Source organism: Mercenaria mercenaria, chromosome 7, assembly GCF_021730395.1.
Source record: "Mercenaria mercenaria strain notata chromosome 7, MADL_Memer_1, whole genome shotgun sequence".
Lineage (NCBI taxonomy): Eukaryota > Metazoa > Mollusca > Bivalvia > Venerida > Veneridae > Mercenaria > Mercenaria mercenaria.
The window spans coordinates 32,018,796-32,039,881 of record NC_069367.1 but is presented as its reverse complement, the minus strand read 5'-3'; the positions used below and the strand labels follow the sequence as shown (position 1 = coordinate 32,039,881).

The 21,086-nt window shown below is 33.7% G+C and overlaps 1 protein-coding gene and 1 long non-coding RNA gene across 2 annotated transcripts; both read right to left on the bottom strand.

Annotated features, from left to right (window-relative positions):
* Window positions 1-8,962: 8,962 nt before the first annotated feature.
* On the bottom strand, window positions 8,963-14,261 carry LOC123554601 (uncharacterized). Its single transcript, XR_008371676.1, has 2 exons — window positions 11,303-14,261; window positions 8,963-10,712 (listed from the first exon to the last, which is right to left on the bottom strand). It is a non-coding gene; the product is annotated as an uncharacterized LOC123554601 (long non-coding RNA).
* Window positions 14,262-16,754: 2,493 nt separating this feature from the next.
* Window positions 16,755-18,984, bottom strand: LOC128558788 (uncharacterized). The gene is made up of 2 exons (XM_053549003.1): window positions 18,698-18,984; window positions 16,755-18,045 (listed from the first exon to the last, which is right to left on the bottom strand). The coding sequence occupies exon 2, from the start codon at window positions 18,042-18,044 to the stop codon at window positions 17,676-17,678; it is 369 nt and encodes a 122-aa protein (XP_053404978.1). The 5' UTR covers window position 18,045; window positions 18,698-18,984; the 3' UTR covers window positions 16,755-17,675.
* Window positions 18,985-21,086: the final 2,102 nt, after the last annotated feature.

Sequence of the window (21,086 nt, the reverse complement as noted above, 5' to 3'; positions counted from 1 at the left end):
CGGCTACTTGTAAAGAACCTTCCCTAAGTCGCCTGACTTAAATATAAGCGTCTTTACATGCATGGGTCTCCATGGCCGAGTGGTTAAGATCACTTTCCCCTAAAAGATGTGGGCTCGAAACCTCGATTGGGGTATGTATTTCTGAGGAAGCTTCCAGTTGGCTTTCGGAAGGCCAGAGGTTCTATCTAGGGGCCCACAAGTGCCTGTAATAATGCCCGGGGCACATGGGGTCCTCCTTTATCAACAAGTCGTCATATGACCGCGTTGGTGTGGTGTTAAACCCTACAAAAACAAAAATTAAACAATCTTCATATTCAAGCTACAAAGTCTATAGAGTGATTCAGGTTTTTTTTCTAATGCCAATGCACAGTGTGCAATATACATTTATTGAATGGCTTGCAAGTTAATAATCAAAATTATTGCTCGACGTCAACAGGACCGAGGGCCAACGATGTTGACTAGGTCTATTGACCTTCAAGCCATTCAATAAATACTTTAGTACATGACATCAGACTTATAAAAAGTCATATTATAAGTAACATTTTATATGAGACCTCACTAGGCTTCTTATAAAACTCGCACCAAAGAAAAACATACAACTTCAGTGAATAAAATGGAGCACGTCTGAACGTACATAGCTTTGGCACCAGACTAGAAGGAAAATGCCTCTGTACATATTTCATTTTTCCGCTGCATGTATTTGATTTATTCTAATATGACTTATTCATCTAATACAAAGTAAGCTTTCCCTAATTTCTCTAGAGAGATTACTAAACCATTCAATAAAAAAAATACTTTTAGCCCCATTTAAACACATGGTATTTTCCTTTTTGAAAACATGGTATAATTTCCAGCCTGCACCCTTTTATGTTTTAAAACTCATACAGTATTTAAAATGCCCTCTGTGCAACACAATAAGATTGGTGTTAAAAGTGAATGCAAATTTTTGTAGACACATATTTTTTTGGAAATCCTGAATCTAAGGTTTGCAAGAGTTATCTTTCCTGGTTAGAGTAATTCTCGGTTCTTATAGTATTCCTATAGGTAGGGTATAACATATACAGTGGTATTGTCTTTCTGGTCTGGTAAGGGTTCATCAGTAACAGTGACATTCTCTGTCTGGTCTGCTGACGGTGGTAAATAGTCTACAGTACAATGATGCTGGTCGTTTATATAACAGTCAAATGAAGCATGATATTTCATTGCCAATGAAGGGGAATACCTCTGCATGTGTGTTTTTGCTTGAGCGTGCATCCACTCATGAATAAAAGTAAATAGAAAGTTTCTCATTTAAATAACACATATAAATAACAGTTTTCATTCTTCCCTTTAATGCCATAAGATTGTTCCTTCATACTTAGAGTAATTACTAGCTGAAACATATATAAATTAGAATTAAGTTTGTAAAAAGTATTTTTACTGAATCTTGTTTAATAATAACTGGAGAAAAGAAACGGACTTTTCATGAAATTAAATATCATCATACAAAAATTCAAATAGCCTGGATCACATGGCCACTGAGAGAGTAGTGTGCTTGTAACAGGACGTGTAATAGATTGAAACATGTTCGTTCCAAGTGATACTTTAAAAAATGCAGGTTTTCATTTTATCTTAATCAAACGCAAACGCTCACAACCGACTTCTGTGTTTACTTTTTCAAATATTCATGTACATTTGAATATCATTTAAGGGCAGACTATCAAAAGATCTAGTGTTTTGCTAAAATATGTTTTTGTTTTTTTCTAAATTTGTATAGAAATAATTTTTTTATAATTTATATTTTATTTATGGAGAGTCCATTTTACAAATTCACATGTATGAATAAATCAGTAAAGAGTTAACAGCATGATAACTTAAATAACAAACATACAATTACATATTACATGGTGACCACACAGTCATTGAATAACAATAATAATATTCGTATATTCTATTGCCGGCAAAAATTTGAAGGTAGACAAAAGCTGTAGCTAATATTACGGAGTAAGATATTTAAAGGGAGAGAAAAGCTATAGCTAATGATACAGACTTTATGGCTGAGTTGTTTCCCTCCGTAAGACTGCTTTAGATTTATATAAAACATATTTAGTTATTATCATTCTTTTAAAATTTTAATTCCCCTTTATTATAATTTTTTTTATTATTTATACAAGTGATAACAGTTTGACTGGGCCTTTCCCGTTTAAACAAATTACATTCTAAAACTATGTATTGAAGAATAAGCACATGATTTTAAAGTACATTGATTTTTTCCCTAAACCTTGATCAGGACTACAGAACTTTTGAGAAAAACAAACAGTACAAAGTCTGGCTTGTAAGACCAAAGTTGTCAGTTGCTACTGTAATAGTTTGAACACTATACTATAGAATAATCAAGGAAAAACAAAGGGTATGAAAAAAGGAAAAGAGAATAAAAAGAGAAGGAGGTTTAGTGCGTCAGTTTTCTATCTGTGTGACCGGGTGTTTTTGGAGGGAGAGGGCTTCAACCTACTTTTAACTTGATACAAATAATATAGAAGCGCTTTGACATTCAATATTATAATACATTAAGCATAAAAGGTAGCATAAAAGAGCATTTCTTTTTCAAAAGAGAAATAACACTGTTATTTATATGTGTTATTTAAGGAGGTTTAGTGCGTCAGTTTTCTATCTGTGTGACCGGGTGTTTTTGGAGGGAGAGGGCTTCAACCTACTTTTAACTTGATACAAATAATATAGAAGCGCTTTGACATTCAATATTATAATACATAAAGCATAAAAGGTAGCATGAAAAAGCATTTCTTTTTCAAAAGAGAAATGACACTGTTATTTATATGTGTTATTTAAGGAGGTTTAGTGCGTCAGTTTTCTATCTGTGTGACCGGGTGTTTTTGGAGGGAGAGGGCTTCAACCTACTTTTAACTTGATACAAATAATATAGAAGCGCTTTGACATTCAATATTATAATACATTAAGCATAAAAGGTAGCATGAAAAAGCATTTCTTTTTCAAAAGAGAAATAACACTGTTATTTATATGTGTTATTTAAGGAGGTTTAGTGCGTCAGTTTTCTATCTGTGTGACCGGGTGTTTTTTGGAGGGAGAGGGCTTTCAACCTACTTTAACTTGATACAAATAATATAGAAGCGCTTTGACATTCAATATTATAATACATAAAGCATAAAAGGTAGCATGAAAAAGCATTTCTTTTTCAAAAGAGAAATAACACTGTTATTTATATGTGTTATTTAAGGAGGTTTAGTGCGTCAGTTTTCTATCTGTGTGACCGGTGTTTTTGGAGGGAGAGGCTTCAACCTACTTTTAACTTGATACAAATAATATAGAAGCGCTTTGACATTCAATATTATAATACATAAAGCATAAAAGGTAGCATGAAAAAGCATTTCTTTTTCAAAAGAGAAATAACACTGTTATTTATATGTGTTATTTAAGGAGGTTTAGTGCGTCAGTTTTCTATCTGTGTGACCGGGTGTTTTTGGAGGGAGAGGGCTTCAACCTACTTTTAACTTGATACAAATAATATAGAAGCGCTTTGACATTCAATATTATAATACATAAAGCATAAAAGGTAGCATGAAAAAGCATTTCTTTTTCAAAAGAGAAATAACACTGTTATTTATATGTGTTATTTAAGGAGGTTTAGTGCGTCAGTTTTCTATCTGTGTGACCGGGTGTTTTTGGAGGGAGAGGGCTTCAACCTACTTTTAACTTGATACAAATAATATAGAAGCGCTTTGACATTCAATATTATAATACATAAAGCATAAAAGGTAGCATAAAAGAGCATTTCTTTTTCAAAAGAAATAACACTGTTATTTATATGTGTTATTTAAGGAGGTTTAGTGCGTCAGTTTTTCTATCTGTGTGACCGGGTGTTTTTGGAGGGAGAGGGCTTCAACCTACTTTTAACTTGATACAAATAATATAGAAGCGCTTTGACATTCAATATTATAATACATTAAGCATAAAAGGTAGCATGAAAAAGCATTTCTTTTTCAAAAGAGAAATAACACTGTTATTTATATGTGTTATTTAAGGAGGTTTAGTGCGTCAGTTTTCTATCTGTGTGACCGGGTGTTTTTGGAGGGAGAGGGCTTCAACCTACTTTAACTTGATACAAATAATAAGAAGCGCTTTGACATTCAATATTATAATACATTAAGCATAAAAGGTAGCATGAAAAAGCATTTCTTTTTCAAAAGAGAAATAACACTGTTATTTATATGTGTTATTTAAGGAGGTTTAGTGCGTCAGTTTTCTATCTGTGTGACCGGGTGTTTTTGGAGGGAGAGGGCTTCATCCTACTTTTAACTAGATACAAATAATATAAAAGCGCTTTGACATTCCATATTATAATACATAAAGCATAAAAGGTAGCATAAAAGAGCATTTCTTTTTCAAAAGAATTCTAATTTATAAAGGGGTGGGGGAGTCTCTCCATTGGTTTTCAAAATTCTGTAATTAAGGGGGAATGGTACTTTGTCAAAATTTAAGATTTGCTAATAGTCGTATATACCAAAATAAACTTGAAGATATTTCAAATTTGTATCATCATCTTTTAGAGCGATAAACATGCGTATGACGTTACCATGACGTCGCAAACATGACCCGTTTTCGCGCTTTTTACGTCCGTTAATGGTAGCACTAAAATGGTATAAAACTCGATACTACAAACGTATTGTTGGCGTCAATGCATTAGATTATATATCAAACGACAGAATAAAGCAATTTCTTAATGAGCATTAACATGAAAAGGTATTTTCTATCCGAATTTTCGAAGGAGGTGCGAAAACAGACTTGGTTGTTTAAGAAAATTCAGGAAAAAAATCATTTCTGATCCATTTTGCAAAAAACTGGCCCGTGGAATTTTTGCCAAATTTTTGTATGTAAAAATTCATTATGTTCTTAATGGCTGTGCCAAAATAGAAAAAAGTTCACCGAAGCGTTTTTCTAGTACAACCGTTTGAATTAGAGTATTGTGACGCAATAAACAAACAACGTCGCTTAAGACATGACGTAAGCACGTGAATATTTACATTATTAGCCTTATTTTTACACCAGAGGCTGCAAAGATGGTTCTCTTCTTACATATGTGGAACTATGCTTTCTAGCGCCTGTATTAATTCAGCTTCTCCTTTTTGTTTGTTTTGATTGACAGCGTATGTGAAATTTTTAATGAATGATGATTTCACTTTTTCTATTAATGATGGACAGGCTCGACTAATCTTTTCAAGTTTATTTCCTACGATCCGTTTTGTATGTGCTGAATCTGAAAATTTTACAATGTCAGAATTAACTTTCTCCCTTGTTTATTTCGTTGCTGCAGAGTCATCGTCCTCTATAATATGTTTATACATCAGTCCAGAATTGCTTGCCTCTTTATGCAATTGAGCACGAATATCGGGCTCCATAGCTTTTACAGAATTACTCCAATTTTTTGGCATCTGTGAAGTTGACCATATTTAATTGTTTTCGTGTAAACTTTGATAAGTTTTCACACAGTTATTGATACTTTAAAACATTACATATGTTGCAACAATAGCTGTTACTTATTTATAAACTTGAACCCATATAATAAAACAGTTATTGACTGTTAAGCCATCGGATATGATATGATATTCAACGGAAGAGGACAATATTGACTTCTTCCAGTGAATACCATAGCATATCCAATGGCTCAAGGGTCAATAATAACATAATTTTCAAAACGAAATTAACATGAATAATTGACAGAACCCTCCCCCCCCCCCCCCCCCCCCCCCCCACCCCCTCAATAAAAATACTGCTCTTTTTCACTCTAACTTCTAGAAAATTATTGTACTTATATAGCAGTCATAGATAATTATCACTCACACGGGTGTGTTAAATTTGCATATATATTATTTTTGTATGTGTATTTATTTTATGTAATAAGTTGCTTTGAAACAAACATAATATTTTGATGGCAAATTTATATTTATAGATAGATTTATTGATACTATTTCTGTAGTACTAATATTTACGAGATTATCCCATTTTTGTTTTCATGCAGAAATATAGCCAAGGGAGAAAAATAGATACTGATTAATTAAGTACGGCTGTTATATACATTCTTATTACAGAAACACAACCTAAAGTATAGATTTGTACCTGCATCGTGTTGACTTGTCAGGAAATTATCAGTAGTACGGTACGGTGACCTCGGAAAAGGGCGCATAACATGCGAGATTGTCGGCTTATATGGAAATTCCAAATGAATTCATATTATTGTTTGTTTTGATTGATAGAATCCTGTTTTACGGCCCTTTCAGTATTTCAGTTATGTCAGGCAGGTAGACAAGCTTACTGCCGCTCATTGGCTGTTTTTCTGATTAAAAATATAAGCATTCTTAATTTATTAAGACTTATTATACAGCCATTCTATTCAAACTTATTCTTTCTAAAATACGTGTAAAATAAAAGCTCAGTACATAATCCAGGATCGGGAACGGATTTAGCATCTTTTTGAGTGATCGTTCTCTAGTGTATACTGCTAGTTTCTATTTGGACCAACATTGCAAACTTTAATATATTTTTTATTGAATTTTAGGAAAGACAATATTGTGAACCAAGCCGCGAAACAAACGGCATCTGGACGAACATTCATCATTCTATATCGTTATGTCGTCATGTAAACGGAAGGGGCACCAGGTCTGTCCGTGATGGCATGTTTAAAATTCATAATTTAGTCGTTTCTATTCAGGCTTTTCTCCCGTCCTGTGCAACAAATAACAAATAACAGAAATATTTAAATGAAATGAGCCGCGCCTTGTGAAAACCAACATACGGTGGCTTTCAGTCTGGTCAGGATCCATGCTGTTCGCTGACGGTTTCTTAAATTGCAATAGGCTTTAAAAGCGGACAACATAGATCCTGACAAGACTGCGCAAGCTGGTCTGGATCAAAGCTAGTCGCAAAGCAACTATGTTGGGTTTTTCCATGGCGCGGCTCAAATAACATATGTTAAAACAGGTAGCACGGTAACCATTTATGTAAATGTTTTGACGTGTAATCTTTGCAAACAGTACACGGCGGAATCTTAAAATTCATACGTAACATTCGAATTTTAAAATTCCGTTGTACTGCTTGCAAAAGAAAAATAGCGTATCTATATAAACTGTAAACTTTTAGGACTGCCTTCGTGGTCTGATTCACTGAGATATCTCACTGATGGAGGACTGTAAGTTCGAGCCCCGCTACCGAACATGGCTCTTTATGTGAGAACACTTGGTAGTTTGTGTCGGAGGTTAGGGGTTTAGTACTGGTCGTTCCCAGGAACAATGTTTAAGGAAACTACCCGCCATACTGTTGAAACGAGCGTAAAAACTTGATTCAGAAAATTAATCAACTTTTTTTACAGTCTTATTACTGTAGTACTTACTTAAATTCTATAAATCTGCCTTTAATTGTATCATTAATACAATTTAAACGAAATTCACATTCGGATAGAACTGTGCGGAAATGTTTATATTTTAATTATCCCATGCTTACATGTACCTAATGCAGCTGCAACGTTTATTAAATAGGGGTTCCGTAAAATGCCATAGCATTTTAGATATTTAAAATGTAGTACACTTTATAGACCATACTTAGTTTCGGAAAATAGGTTTTTTTCCAGTAAAGTCTTTGTTTTGAGTTTAACGCCACTTTTTCAACAGTTTTTCAGTCATATAACGGCGGGCTGTTAACCTAACCAGTTTTCCTGGATTCTGTACCAGTACAAACCTGTTCTCCGCAAGTAACTGCCAACTTCTCCACTTGAATCAGAGGTGGAGGACTAATGATATCAGACACAGTGCCGTTCATCAAATAGTCACGGAGAACATACGCCCCGTCCGAGGAACGAACTAGCGACCCCGAGATCCGTAGACCAACGCTCTTACCTATTGAGCTAAGCGGGCGGGCTTCAGTAAAGTCTTTTTCCGCATATTTTGCAACCATTGTCAAATGCATTACCAAAATATGCATAATCGACGATTCTTCTATTTTGCTTTTCTCCGTTTTATTATCACATTCGACACTCCCTTTCTTCAAAAACTTAACTTTTTTAGCCTTCTGAACTGTTCGTATTTATCGCGACTTATTTTAGAGAGCAGCTGAGTTTGAAAAAGGTGGATGAAGTGGGTATTGAAATGAACATCAAGAACTTCTAGTAATTTAAAAGATACGCACTTTTCAATGAAAATATTTTGGAATACTGCATGTTATGAAATGTGTATTATTTTCACGATTAGATTGGAATATTTTATTAATGTCTCATAACTGCTTGTTTATAGGTTTCCAGGTAGAATTATGACAAGCCATTTAAAATAAACACATGTAACGTTACATAACGATTACATGTCTTTTAAAGACGCTGCAGTAGTCAAGTTCAAACGGATTTACTACAAAAACGCTTCGGTGAACTTTTTTCTGTTTTGGCATAGATATTAACAACATAATGAATTTTCACATACAAAAATTTGGCAAAAATTCCACGGGCCAATTTTTTGCAAAATGGATCAGAATCGATTTTCTTCCTGAATTTTCTTAAACAACCAAATGTCTGTTTTCGAACCTCCTTCGAAAATTCAGATAGAAAATACATGTTCATGTTAATAATCACTAAGAAATTGCTTTATTCTGTCGTCTGATACTATTTTAGTGCTACCATTAACGGACGTAAAAAGCGCGAAAACGGGTCATGTTTGCGACGTCATGGTAACGTCATACGCATGTTTATTGCTCTAAAAGATGATGATATCAATTGGAAATATCTTCAAGATTATTTTGGTATATAAGACAATCAGCAAATCTTAAATTTTGACAAAGTACCATTCCCCCTTAAATTCCTTCTATGTTCGGCAAAGCATTTTTCATTTTTCACGCATAAATATATGATTTACATGAAATAAGGATAGTGTTAAGTACATCTGGAATTAAATCAATTACCAAATAAAATGTCGGTATTTGCCCAATTTGCACCTATTGTAATTGATGAACACTTAATTTGAATCAAATTTCTAACATTTAACCAGAACGTAGCTATAAGTGGACACTCATAAAAAGATGTAAATTAGTTTCTGTAGCTCTAGGACAAAAAGAGCACTGGTTATCATGAACAATACCCATTTTGTAACAAAAATGATTTGTTCCTAAAATTCTGAGATTCTTTCAGTACTGTAACCACAGTAGTTTTGAATCTTTTGTAACTTTAAAAGGTAAACTGTATATCTTTTGCCAATCAAAGTTGACCAGATTTATCTCATTTATCCATTTTTGCTGAGATACTGGTTTGTGTATCGTACATAAACCTACATCTCTGTTTTTGTTTCAGAACAATTTTAGACAAATGAGGTTGTAATGGGATGTTTTCCTTCTTTGCTTTATGTGAAACATGTAAGGTTTGCAAATAAGCTCGGATTGCAGCTATTATTATAAAGCAAAACGTTATTTCCTTCTATTTTATATATTTCTTAAAACACATCAAAGGGTAACAGATTTCCATCTTTGCCCATAAAGTCATTTACTAAAAAAATCACCTTTACAAATGAAATTTCTAAAACAAAATGGCTTTCTGCCTATATGAAATTTATGACTACTAAAAACGGGTTCTGAAAGAAAATCTCCCCAACTTGCTGGAGTATTTAGAAAAAGTAATTGGTGTATTCCTAAGAACACATCTTTCAAAATGGGTTTTTAACTTCTGATACTTTCTTTTGTAAAAAAAAATATGTGCCATATTTTTAACAGAGTTAATCCATGGGTATATACTATTTACTAGATCATAATAAGTGGAGTTACTTTTCAAATACTTTCTAAACCATGAACATTCCATGACCATTATGAACTTTTCAATGTCAATTACTCTTAATCCTCCCCCTTAGAGTTTTCCTTAACTGTATCTCGTTTTACTTTATCTGGGCTATCATTCCACAAAAAACTTAAAAGAACATATCCTCTATTTCCTTTATTATTTCACGTGAGGGGCAGGAAGACTAACAAAAAGATGATTAATTTTTGGTAGTGCTACTGTTTTCAAAACAACTTTTTATCCAATAGGAATTAAAATCCTTTTATACCAAATTGTCAAGAGAATTTTAATTTCTTAAACTGTTGGGCCAAAAATTAGTTGTACAATATCTTCTTAGTCTGTTGTAAAATTTACTCCCAACAACTTAAAGGTACTTTCCCAATGAAGAGACAAATCTGGATGTACAGTTTTTCAGATTATACACAAATATTCATAAAATTCATCATAAAACGAAGACCAGTTCTAAGTGTTAGAATCTGGCATCACTTTACTTCAATAGGACACTTGATATGGAACTTTTTCAAAACTTGGGAACTAAAATTTCAGGAAATTCCTATTTTATTTCGGGTTATGGTAGATGACAAAACATTATTTTTATTTATTTTACAACTGCTCCCAGAAGTCTTAGAATTACCACTGAGATTGTTACGATAAAAATATTTTCTTACGGCCTGTAAAGCGCACATTTCGTAATATGTGGTGCCCAGGCTTGACAGGAAACCAAGTGACCACATGGAAGAAAAACGACATTTGTTTCACAACAGATTTTGCACATGAGCTTGTCTTTCAGTTCCTCTAACTCTTTCTGCAGACTTTGCTGACCTTGAACTTCTTCAATCTTGCACATTGTGAGTCCCATCAAGACGGCCATTTCTCTGCTTCTGCGATTTTTCAGGCCAGTCTGGAAGTGACAAAGGTTTCAAATTGTTTCAAATGAAATCATTTGAATTCCACAAGAATTCGATTTTTATGTTAAAAACAGATAAAGCAGTATCCAAGTAGATGTTATACATAATAACATTGTTAGAAAAGCATTAGTTTCAGGATTACACATTTACTTATACAGTTAAACCGAAAAGGGGGAGTAATCATAAGCAAGGAATTCAACAATGGTTTCTACTTTGTTAATCACTATTCAAAACTTTGGCAAACAAGTAAGAAAACAATTTTCGAAAATATTATTTAACAAGAAATAGACATACATCAAAAATGTGGCAGCCACAAGATAAATAATTAGATATCCCTGTGTTTGCTTTATATTTCATAGCATGAAAACTGAAGTGATTAAGACTTTTCACTATTAAAATAGAATTAACGCCAAAAAGACCCGTTTTTAATTGAGAGCACGGTGTTTTGGTTGGTGAAGTTTTTTAGTATATATTATTATTATTATTTAATTATCATGATATTACTTATTAATGGTACAATCGTATCTCGGATGTAGTACTTGCGGGTAAAAGAGGAATCAACATGATAAAATATATTAAATACCTTGTCCTTTTCAGTGAGAGATTGCGTTGCTCTTCTGTTTTCCACCTTCAATCATCGATGACGCATTCTAAAACGCAATTAATTTGGTAGTATCATAAACAGAACAATGCTTTATTTAAGCTTTTAAATCTACATGTAATTGTTTTCCAATATTTTTTAAACTGTATGTTCAAACAGTGAAAGTAGCTGTTCAAATAATGCTGTGTATAATTACATTGTTAGAAAATGTCTACTTTTACCATTACACATGAACTTAAACAGTTAAGATAATCAAAACGATAAAATTATAATTAAATAAAAACGTTCTACTATTCTAATCAATATTCAAACATTTAGCAAATATACGAAAAGAAAAAAATACTATCGTAAGTAGGATTTAATAAGATTTTTTAATATTTTATGCTCAAAACAAAATATGTGGCAGCTACGTTATAAACAAAAGCATTATTTAGTTTAATCATATTTTATTGCATATTTTCATTATATACATAATATACACATATCTAATACAGAAGTATGAAAATAGCAAATGGGTTGGACTTTAAGTTATATCAACATTATAAGCAGCCCCTCCCACTGCGTCAAATAATTGTAGATTAAACTAATGGCGTTTTTTATAAAAAAACAAATGCATTATGACCCTTTAAAGGGATGGAAGTCAACTTTAAAAAAAAAACAGGATGATGCTAAACAAGTAAAACGTAGAGCATTGACCTCCAGAGTTTCTGTAACATTCCGACTGGAATGTTGCCAAATAAATTCTTTGCTCTTTTATTTTAACAAATAATTGCACCACGGATGTTCTATCCAAGGATCGTCACCATACTTCCAATTGCGTAGGCCTAGTCCACAATGAAAACATCGGACGCAATCTCCAAAGCCTGCGGAATATCAACATTTTCATCACATGTTTTAGAAGGGGCTGAAATATATTGCTCCTAAAACATGCAAAGGCGAATCTTTGTTCCAGTTGTTACTGAACCTAACGCAATAAAGAAAGGAAAATAAAAAAAGGTAGTTTATACTTTAATAATTCAGCTCGACTATGATGTACGCTTATTTGAACCGCTCAAGTCCATTTCCTGGAAAATCAGAAAAATAGTCGTGAATCCTGCAGCGCTAGAACCCACGGCCCAGGAGTTAAGCGGCTGGTAGTAAATTTGACGGATTATACTAATTTCAGTTACATGTATTATGAATACGGAGCTGTTTCTAATTTACAAGATTTATATAAAGTACGAATGACTTACCAGCGTAGAAAAATCCAGCTTCAGCTAATTCTTTGGTTAAAACGACACCATCTTTAATCACAAAATTGATGAATGAAGTCAAACGGACGATAAGACTAATAAACTTGGGAAATTTTGGACGATCAGGGATGTCCTGCACAATTCCGTTTGTTAGCCCACTTCCTGTGTTTTGTGTAAGCCCTCCGGATGCACAGATACATTCGTCGCCAAAAAGTTGAATAGAAGCTAAGCTGTTTGGTTCGTGGATAGGAACATTGTTACCATCAGTCCCTCTGACGAATTCACAAGACGGTGATAGACGTCTATGCATCTCCAATAGAATAGCCGCTATGCCTAACGGAGCAGGAGAAACATTTAACTTCGTCGCTCTGTCCATGTCCCACATAGTAAAATCCAGCTGATGCGAGACGCATTGGCGCTACGTGAACATTGGACGGGTACTTCTTAAATGTCTCAAACCTTGTCCATTCAAATTCATCATATTTTCTTTACTTTCACCATCTGATAAACGAGCGAAAAGTCTATGAATCATTGGAGTTGAATTATCTTTATCCTATCCGTTTTACAATGAAATGATAAAGAATAAGTTAGTGTATTTCTTTTTGCGTGTATAATGTCAACTGAAAATTACGAGTACATGACTGACTATAGAAAGTTCGGTTTTATAATGATGGTTTCCCAAAGTTCGGTATTTACAGTGATGGGTTTCCAATGTAATATTGCGTTTTGAATAAAGTTTAAGGCCAACCAGGTAATTCTTTGACTACGGGTGATATGCGACATATTAACATATGAATCATGAAGACAAAGTGGTGTATAAATAGCGCTATGTCACAGTATTGGGCTTTATTTATTTATACATGGAACCCTTTTAATACTTGTTCAAGGCAGACACCAGGCATCTAGTAGTAGATGGTGGTCTCAAACCGCGGTGTATGGATGGGCTTTTACAATACCCAGCGCATTGCCCATCGTATAAACTCCAGGATTTGATGTATCAACTTTTAAATATAAGTCGATGCAATAATGGTTGATAGATGTGCGGACAAAGCGTTTAGCAGCTAATCTCAGGGTTGTGGGTTCGAGTCCTACGTCTTACCATAACTTTTTTTCAAAATTATATATGCAAACTTACCGCTTATCTGATCCAACTTATCGTGATTTTTATGGTTCATTTATTGAAAGTTATAATATGTAACCGTTGAAGAAAGAATGGAATAAGATTATTTTAAAAGTATCTTAGATAAAAGGACAGATTACTTATCAGCGGCGTGTCCAGAAAATGAAAACAAGAGAAAACAATTTAAATTAATAAAATATGATATATAAAATAATGTAAGAATAAAAGTAGTATCGATAACATTATATTACATTAAAAAATGATGTAAGATGATTTCGAACCCATAGTAATATGCCTAGAAGTCAGACACATCATGTCATCGGTTAACTGTATGCTAGGTTACTTTAATAATACAGATATTTTCAGGATTCAAATATTGTGTAAATTAACGAAAATGTCCGAAAATATTGGCGAAGATTAATGAGTGCTAGGTCAATTCTTACGGACAATATTCGAGAATGTTAATCGTTGTGGTCAAATATTGTTATTGAAAGCCGGTGTAATGAAGTATTTCGACCCCCATAGAATAACGACCCCCGGTCATTATTCTTCCTTTCCTATAAAATATTGACTCCCCTTATAAAAAACTGACTCCCTTTGAAAACTCTATAGAATAAAAACTGACCCCTCCAAGTAAAATACTGACTCCCTAAAGATGACTCCCTTCGAATCTCATAGAATAACGACCCCGGTTATTATTCTATAGAAAGTGACTCCTTCCTTGTAAAATACTCACTGCCGAAATTACTATTTTCGAACTCTCATACAATATCGATTCCCGGACATTATTCTATTTAAAAAAGTTACTCTTTCCGTGTAAAACACCGGCTCCTAAAAAGACTTTCGACGATAATATCTATTAAAAAGTGATCCCCACCAAACATAACGGACAATTTTACTAGATCTACAACTCTAATACCCTCCATTGCCAATAACATTTTGATTGTACTACTACTACTGGTGCCGCTACTTCTATTGCTATTACTACATGTACTTCTACTACTACTACTACTACTACTACTACTACTACTACTTCTACTACTGATACTGCTATACCTGCTTCCACTTGTGACAGGAAAGGCCGTACCGGCGACAGTAACCATCAAAACAAATCAACACCCTTTACAATATTGACAAATTTATTTACATAAGATGATTATTTACAATGAATAGATGATATGAAAAAAAAACTGATTATAAGAAAGAAAAAAAAAAGAAAGTTAAGTATCTCTAGATACAAAAGTTCTTATAGTTCCATTCTAATCTGACGTGACACAGGTCTTTAATGTAATTGTGAACTTTAAGTAGCACAAACAATATATGACAACATATCTTATAGTCCCTTTAAACCGTGAATACGTTGATTCCGTATTGGCTCCCTATGGTGGTAGGTGATTGCATCCCTGAGCTGACTTCAGAGGATAACAAAAATCATCGTCTTTGCGGTTTACGGCACAACCATGTGACGAAAGCTCTGCGCTGGGAATATCACATCCAGGCGAGTGAAGACAAGTGAACCTCGGGCATTGTACTTCCGGGTTATGACATCACCAGGTAAATCGTCTGGCGGAAGAAGCTAAAATATATAACATCTGGTAAGCACCATAGCAAAACAAATAAGTCAGGGCATATAACTGCTCCTTTGGGTACACCATAACTCCGTAGGCTCCCATAAATAATACGTGCTACTTATACAAAATATATGTGCTACTAAGTTCAGACGTCACATGATTAAAATACGTCACTTATTACTTCCATTATTACAAAAATTACTTACTTAAAAGACTAAAGTTAAAGTATGAAATGATATGAAAAGTAGATGATGAAACATTATAGATACGGACATGATAAACTGCAGCTATTATTTACAACTACAAATAAACAAAATTCAATATAAATCAAACGTTATATCATAGTTGGCATCCATATAATATCTAATGCCATACACTACAACGGACATTAATTAGATGTGCTATAGACTGGCACACAATTACAAATTACAATAATATATTACATACATGGTACTAGACTTGCCATATAGATTTATACATAACAATACAATGCAGTAATGGCGTTCCATAATTAACAAAATGTTTGACATAAGTTTTTGAAACAGTGCTTTACAATTATCACGATACAAATTTCAGTATAAATCTAACATCTTATATAAACGAAACGTTTAGACTCCTCTTCCGAAATAATTTACAAAAGTCTGAAAAATTTTATAAATTATCCTGACATACCGAAACTAGCTAAAATCATATGCCGAAAAGTAAATGTTACAGAATTCTGTAGAATGAACAAAAATTTACCAAATAAAAGTTGTAATGCAAAAATCATACAAAAATCTAACAAATAAATTTCTTACCTCGATCGAGCATAAATTTCTAGCAAGAAAATTTAATCAGACATAGATTCGTCTATAAAGTCGGAAGGTGGTGTGCGCAAGGCATAACTAGTCCAGTCTATTTAAAGGGTAATGTCCCGCCAAATAGTAAATTTCATGGGATTCACGGCCTATGCGTGAACTCTTACTATTTCTATTTTCACGGGATTCACGATATAGCCGGGGAATCTAATTACTTTGGCGCGAATTGAAATTGACAATTTGAGGCCCATTTTAGTGGTTTTGGGGATAAAAACACGATTTACTTAAGTTTATAAAATATCAACTTTCTTATTACTGAACAGAATTTAATGAAATTTAGATGGAAATTTAAGTTATGAAATACAGAAAAACATGAGAGGTATTTTATCACTCATTCCATGTTAACCGAGACAAATGGCAGTTAAAAATCATGATTTTTCAAGGTTACCAAAATCATTTGCTTTTTACGGCAGCTTGTTTATGTATGTTTCCAGGTTACTTTTCTGCAGTTTCACCAGTTGGGCTTCAATAGCTGTTGAGATATGATATTTTAAAGTATACCCCCTTCGCGATCTCGGGGCTATTTTTATTTTAGCACAGTACTACAATGAGGAGTATTTTTTTCCATAGATATCTATCTAAAACACTGTACATAGACATTCCTTTATGCCTTAATAACACCCGGCTAAGAAAAAAATGAATCAGGCGTTGCATGTATGCATTTTATTGTAAACATCAAACAATTTAAACTGGTAACCATGGTCACATAAAAAGAAATAATACACATGACCTGTGTTTAGAACCTCATAGTAACAAAACCATCTTTTCTTAACATAAACGACATATCATAAACTATAATTCTATGTGTCAATAACGCAAGTTGGTTAATGTAAGTGGTTTGCAAAAACACAGCGTTGCTTATTAAATCGAAATTTATATGTCCCGTTCGTTACACTTACTTGTCCCGTTCATTACACTGTCATTTCTATAAGGTAAAAAGCGTCTTATAACAACACTTGTACACATTAGAATATTTAACTGTTTCAATTGAATATAACCACATATCTATTCAATATAATTATGTCTATATAAAATTTGAAAAGCCACAAATATATTTACTAATTAAGATATATGTTCAAATCTTGGTTTTCTGATATTAATGGGTTATTACCATGAATCTTTAACTTTACGACTGAGCAAGCTCGTGGTGAAATGTTCAACATAATGCTATGAAACAGTGTGCATATTCTACTAAACAATTGACGACGATCTTCATAGACTGTTGTCCCGTTCATTACTTTTGCGTTTTCGAGATATCTGTGTTTCATTACAGCATCGCTGTGTTAAGAAATGTGACATACGAAAATTTGAAAGAGATTAACTTTAAGCGGTAAATGATATTACTCAACACATTTTTTGTCATTTATTCATCGCACACAAGCTTGAGTACATTTTCAGGAACAGAATATAGGCGACCTGTTTTAGTGGTCCGCACCGGCGTTTCAATCACTTTAATGATATCCGCCATATCGCGCCATACTTTGTCCTCGGTGATGGGCCACTTAAAGCATCCTTTACGTTTACCAGGGTCGGACATGAAGTTGATATAAGCGGTGTTATCATCAAAGCAAACTTCTAATACTTGTCCAATGTATTTCTGATTGTCATATCGGGCAACGACGAAACACCCTTCACTGACTTCAATGTTGTGTCTGTTGTACTTGATACTTCATTTTCATTAGATTCTGCGCTTCTAGACGGTTGTGGTTCTGTACTGCTGTGGACAAGAGTATTCTTCTGTTGCCGTTTCCGCCTTCTAAATCGAATCTGGTTTATCCGGTTCTTTTCTCTAATTTCAATCTGCTTGCTCTCATCTAGCAACGCCATCGGTTTGAAGTAAGGTTTTGTGCGGGCACGTTCTCTCTTAAGCCACTCTTTCTCCCCAAGCTGTTGTTTCTTCCGAGCTCGGTACTCGCGCATGCGCTCTGCTTTAGATTTGGCCATTCTGAAACACAGAGATACATTTACTTTAATATTGCAAAGTATAATACTGGTCAGTTTGAACTCAATGTATCTTTTTTAGTTGGTGTTGCCCATGTAATTGACGGGACAAACCGTTCGTAATGAACGGGACATGTTTAATGAGGATTTTAAAAGTGGAAACAATGATGACGGTTATCCAGGTTATATGTGTCTAAACTATAGGAAGGGGGTGCTGTAAAATCACAATAAAATATTTCTGCTGTAGTTATCAAAAGCACAACATATCGCATGGTAATGATGACCTTAGATTTAATTTTGAATTCCATTACGAACAGTTGTAATATTAAAACTATATACAGCTAAAACGCAGACTTTTATATCAATTCGTCTTACAATATACATTTCCTTCTCATAAAAGAAAGAAAAAAGACATATGAAGTGTCCCTTTACAAAATATGGGCTTTTAAGAAGTGTGAACCCTTCTTTGTAATCGACGGGACTTTAATCATAATGAACGGGACAAACAGTTACATGCCTGCATAATAATCCAAGGAAGAACTGTATATTTTGAAATGCATCCAATGAATCTATCAGGTGTCTTGGTTATTGAAACAGCTTAATTTCTAAGAGTTGTATTTCCCAATAATAATAACTTATATACTTTTTATACTTACATAATCGTGGAAATTTGTCTTTCTGCAAATTATGTTTCAAACGTTTCCCGCTATGTAAACATCCGGTATAGTGTAACCTAAATGAGTAAATGAACCCAAGTAATCAAGTAACGGCAATGAAAATCACGAATAGCGGGGTTTTTAATATTGTATGTCCCGTTGGTTACGTCTCGTTCATTACCGTCGTCTGATTTGATCGTTAAAGAGTTCACTTAAAATGAACTATAATATAATTGTTGGGCATTTACAATGCCAGTAGCGTTAAACTATTGTTTAAGCATAATATACCGACCTGATGACTGCAATAAATACTTAACGCTCCCTCGTACATGTGTATTTATAAAGGCCTCGTTCATTATTTAATGTAAATTACGCCGCAGACTAATGATTTCAATCTGTTATGTGACAAAGTTGGTTCGTATGTTCACAAGCAGTAATAGTTATTTTGAAACAATTTCCCTTTAGGATGTTTTTAATACAGATAGCATCCTATATATGATATAAGGTTTGAAGAAATACTGTTGTCAGACGCCATTGTCCCGTTGATTATGCCTATTTTGCGACATGAACGCCAACCAATATGTGTATATGAAAATCGGATAATATTTCAATGAAGACTGTTATATTTCTTAATTGTCACCATAACATTGTTGAAAATACCAAAGAAGGGTTTTTTTTTCAGTTTAAAAGCATGAAGGATAGTTGAAATAAAAGGTTTTATTATAACGGCGACATGTAGATTTTGCTACCCCTACTGTCATAAAAACGGCAAAACTCTAAAATTTCTCGTGGTTTTAATCCATTTTGTTTCTGTAAATTCTAATTATGCAACCTGTTAGTGGAAAAAATACGCTTTGACAAAGAATATTCAATATCTTTTAGAATATGATACTATTAATAGTGGCGACATCAATTGTCCAGGTTAACTTGGAATGAGTGTTATGCGTGAAATCTGACATTTACCTCAATAACTCAAAAAATTTACAAAAAGATGATGCAATACCTGCATTTACACTACAGATAAAATAAGGCCCGTATGTCAATTTGTGACACCACTAATACGTCTTGTACATCTACCTCTTCTTCTCCCGCTGCTGTTGTTGCTGTCACTTATTCCTCTGCTGCTGCTGCTGCTGCCACTGCCACATCCACTGCCACTACTACTACTACTGCTACTACTAGCTGCTATTTTATAGCTGCCTTACTACATATTTAATTCTAAAATTGGCAATTTAGTAAAGTACAAGTGGGAATTTCATCACTAAATTCCATGCACAATTGAGAGTAGTTGTCTTTGAATGGAAATAGAAAAAAAAATGGATCGACTATGCCCATACAAAATTGGTATTTTTTGTGTCTGAAAGGCTATTTGACAGAGGAAATGGCACCTCATGTGTTCTTGAGGGTGTCCTACAGATTCCTTTCTTACTATGTACGTACATTTGTATATGGAAAAATCAATAGCAGAGTCCGACCTTGTACTAAACCCGATTAATAACACCGTTTAAGGGTCACGTTTAGTCAATATTTGTATTGTAAGAGGTAACATTATATTTTCCAACTCCTTGATTTGAACAATTTGTTTAAATATATGCACATCAATTGTTAGAAAAGATGTTTGATCCATCTTTTATGTTATTCCTAAATATTTCAGGAATTCGGACAAACTCCACTGCAAGGAGCTTGGAATTCGGGAAAACTTAAGAAACAACATGACTGGAAAAGATCTAGTTAATACAATCATCTGGGTAATGTACACGGGGGACAGTATTATACTTACTTATGGGTGCGAGATCTTATATACATTCATAAAATAGCAAAGCAAATTCAACGTGTGCTAATAGTAGCACCAGCCGAAGTTTTCCAATCGTTCATATTCATAGTTGTGCAATAAACTGTGAAAAGAAAATCCTGATCCATTAAAATCCGCCTTGAACGACGGACAGATTTCAGGGATATAACATCAAGAATGTCCGGAGGCAACCGTGTCGAAATACAAATGCCAATGAAACAAAACAATTAATCACAACTAGCAAAACATAAAAAGTAGATGGGCTATTTCCGGTCTTTAACAAATGTAGTATAAGTATTAACAGGGGTTGATCCAGGATTTGGGTTTAGGAGGCACACAAAATTTCTAGGAGTTTCGGGCGCTTGTCCCTAAATAAAATTCAAAGGCGCTGAGGTATAGTTCACGTGTATTCAACATAAATAGTTAACACAATGTCATATTTTACATTTGTAGATTTGGAAAACGAAAGGCTTTTAGCCAACTTTTGTTAAAAATCCCTCAAGAAGTTCATTAAAATAAGTTATTTTAAGGTATTTTATGTTTTGCTTTGACGTCCCAAAAATGCATAACCTCATAATACAAAGATGTTTAGATATT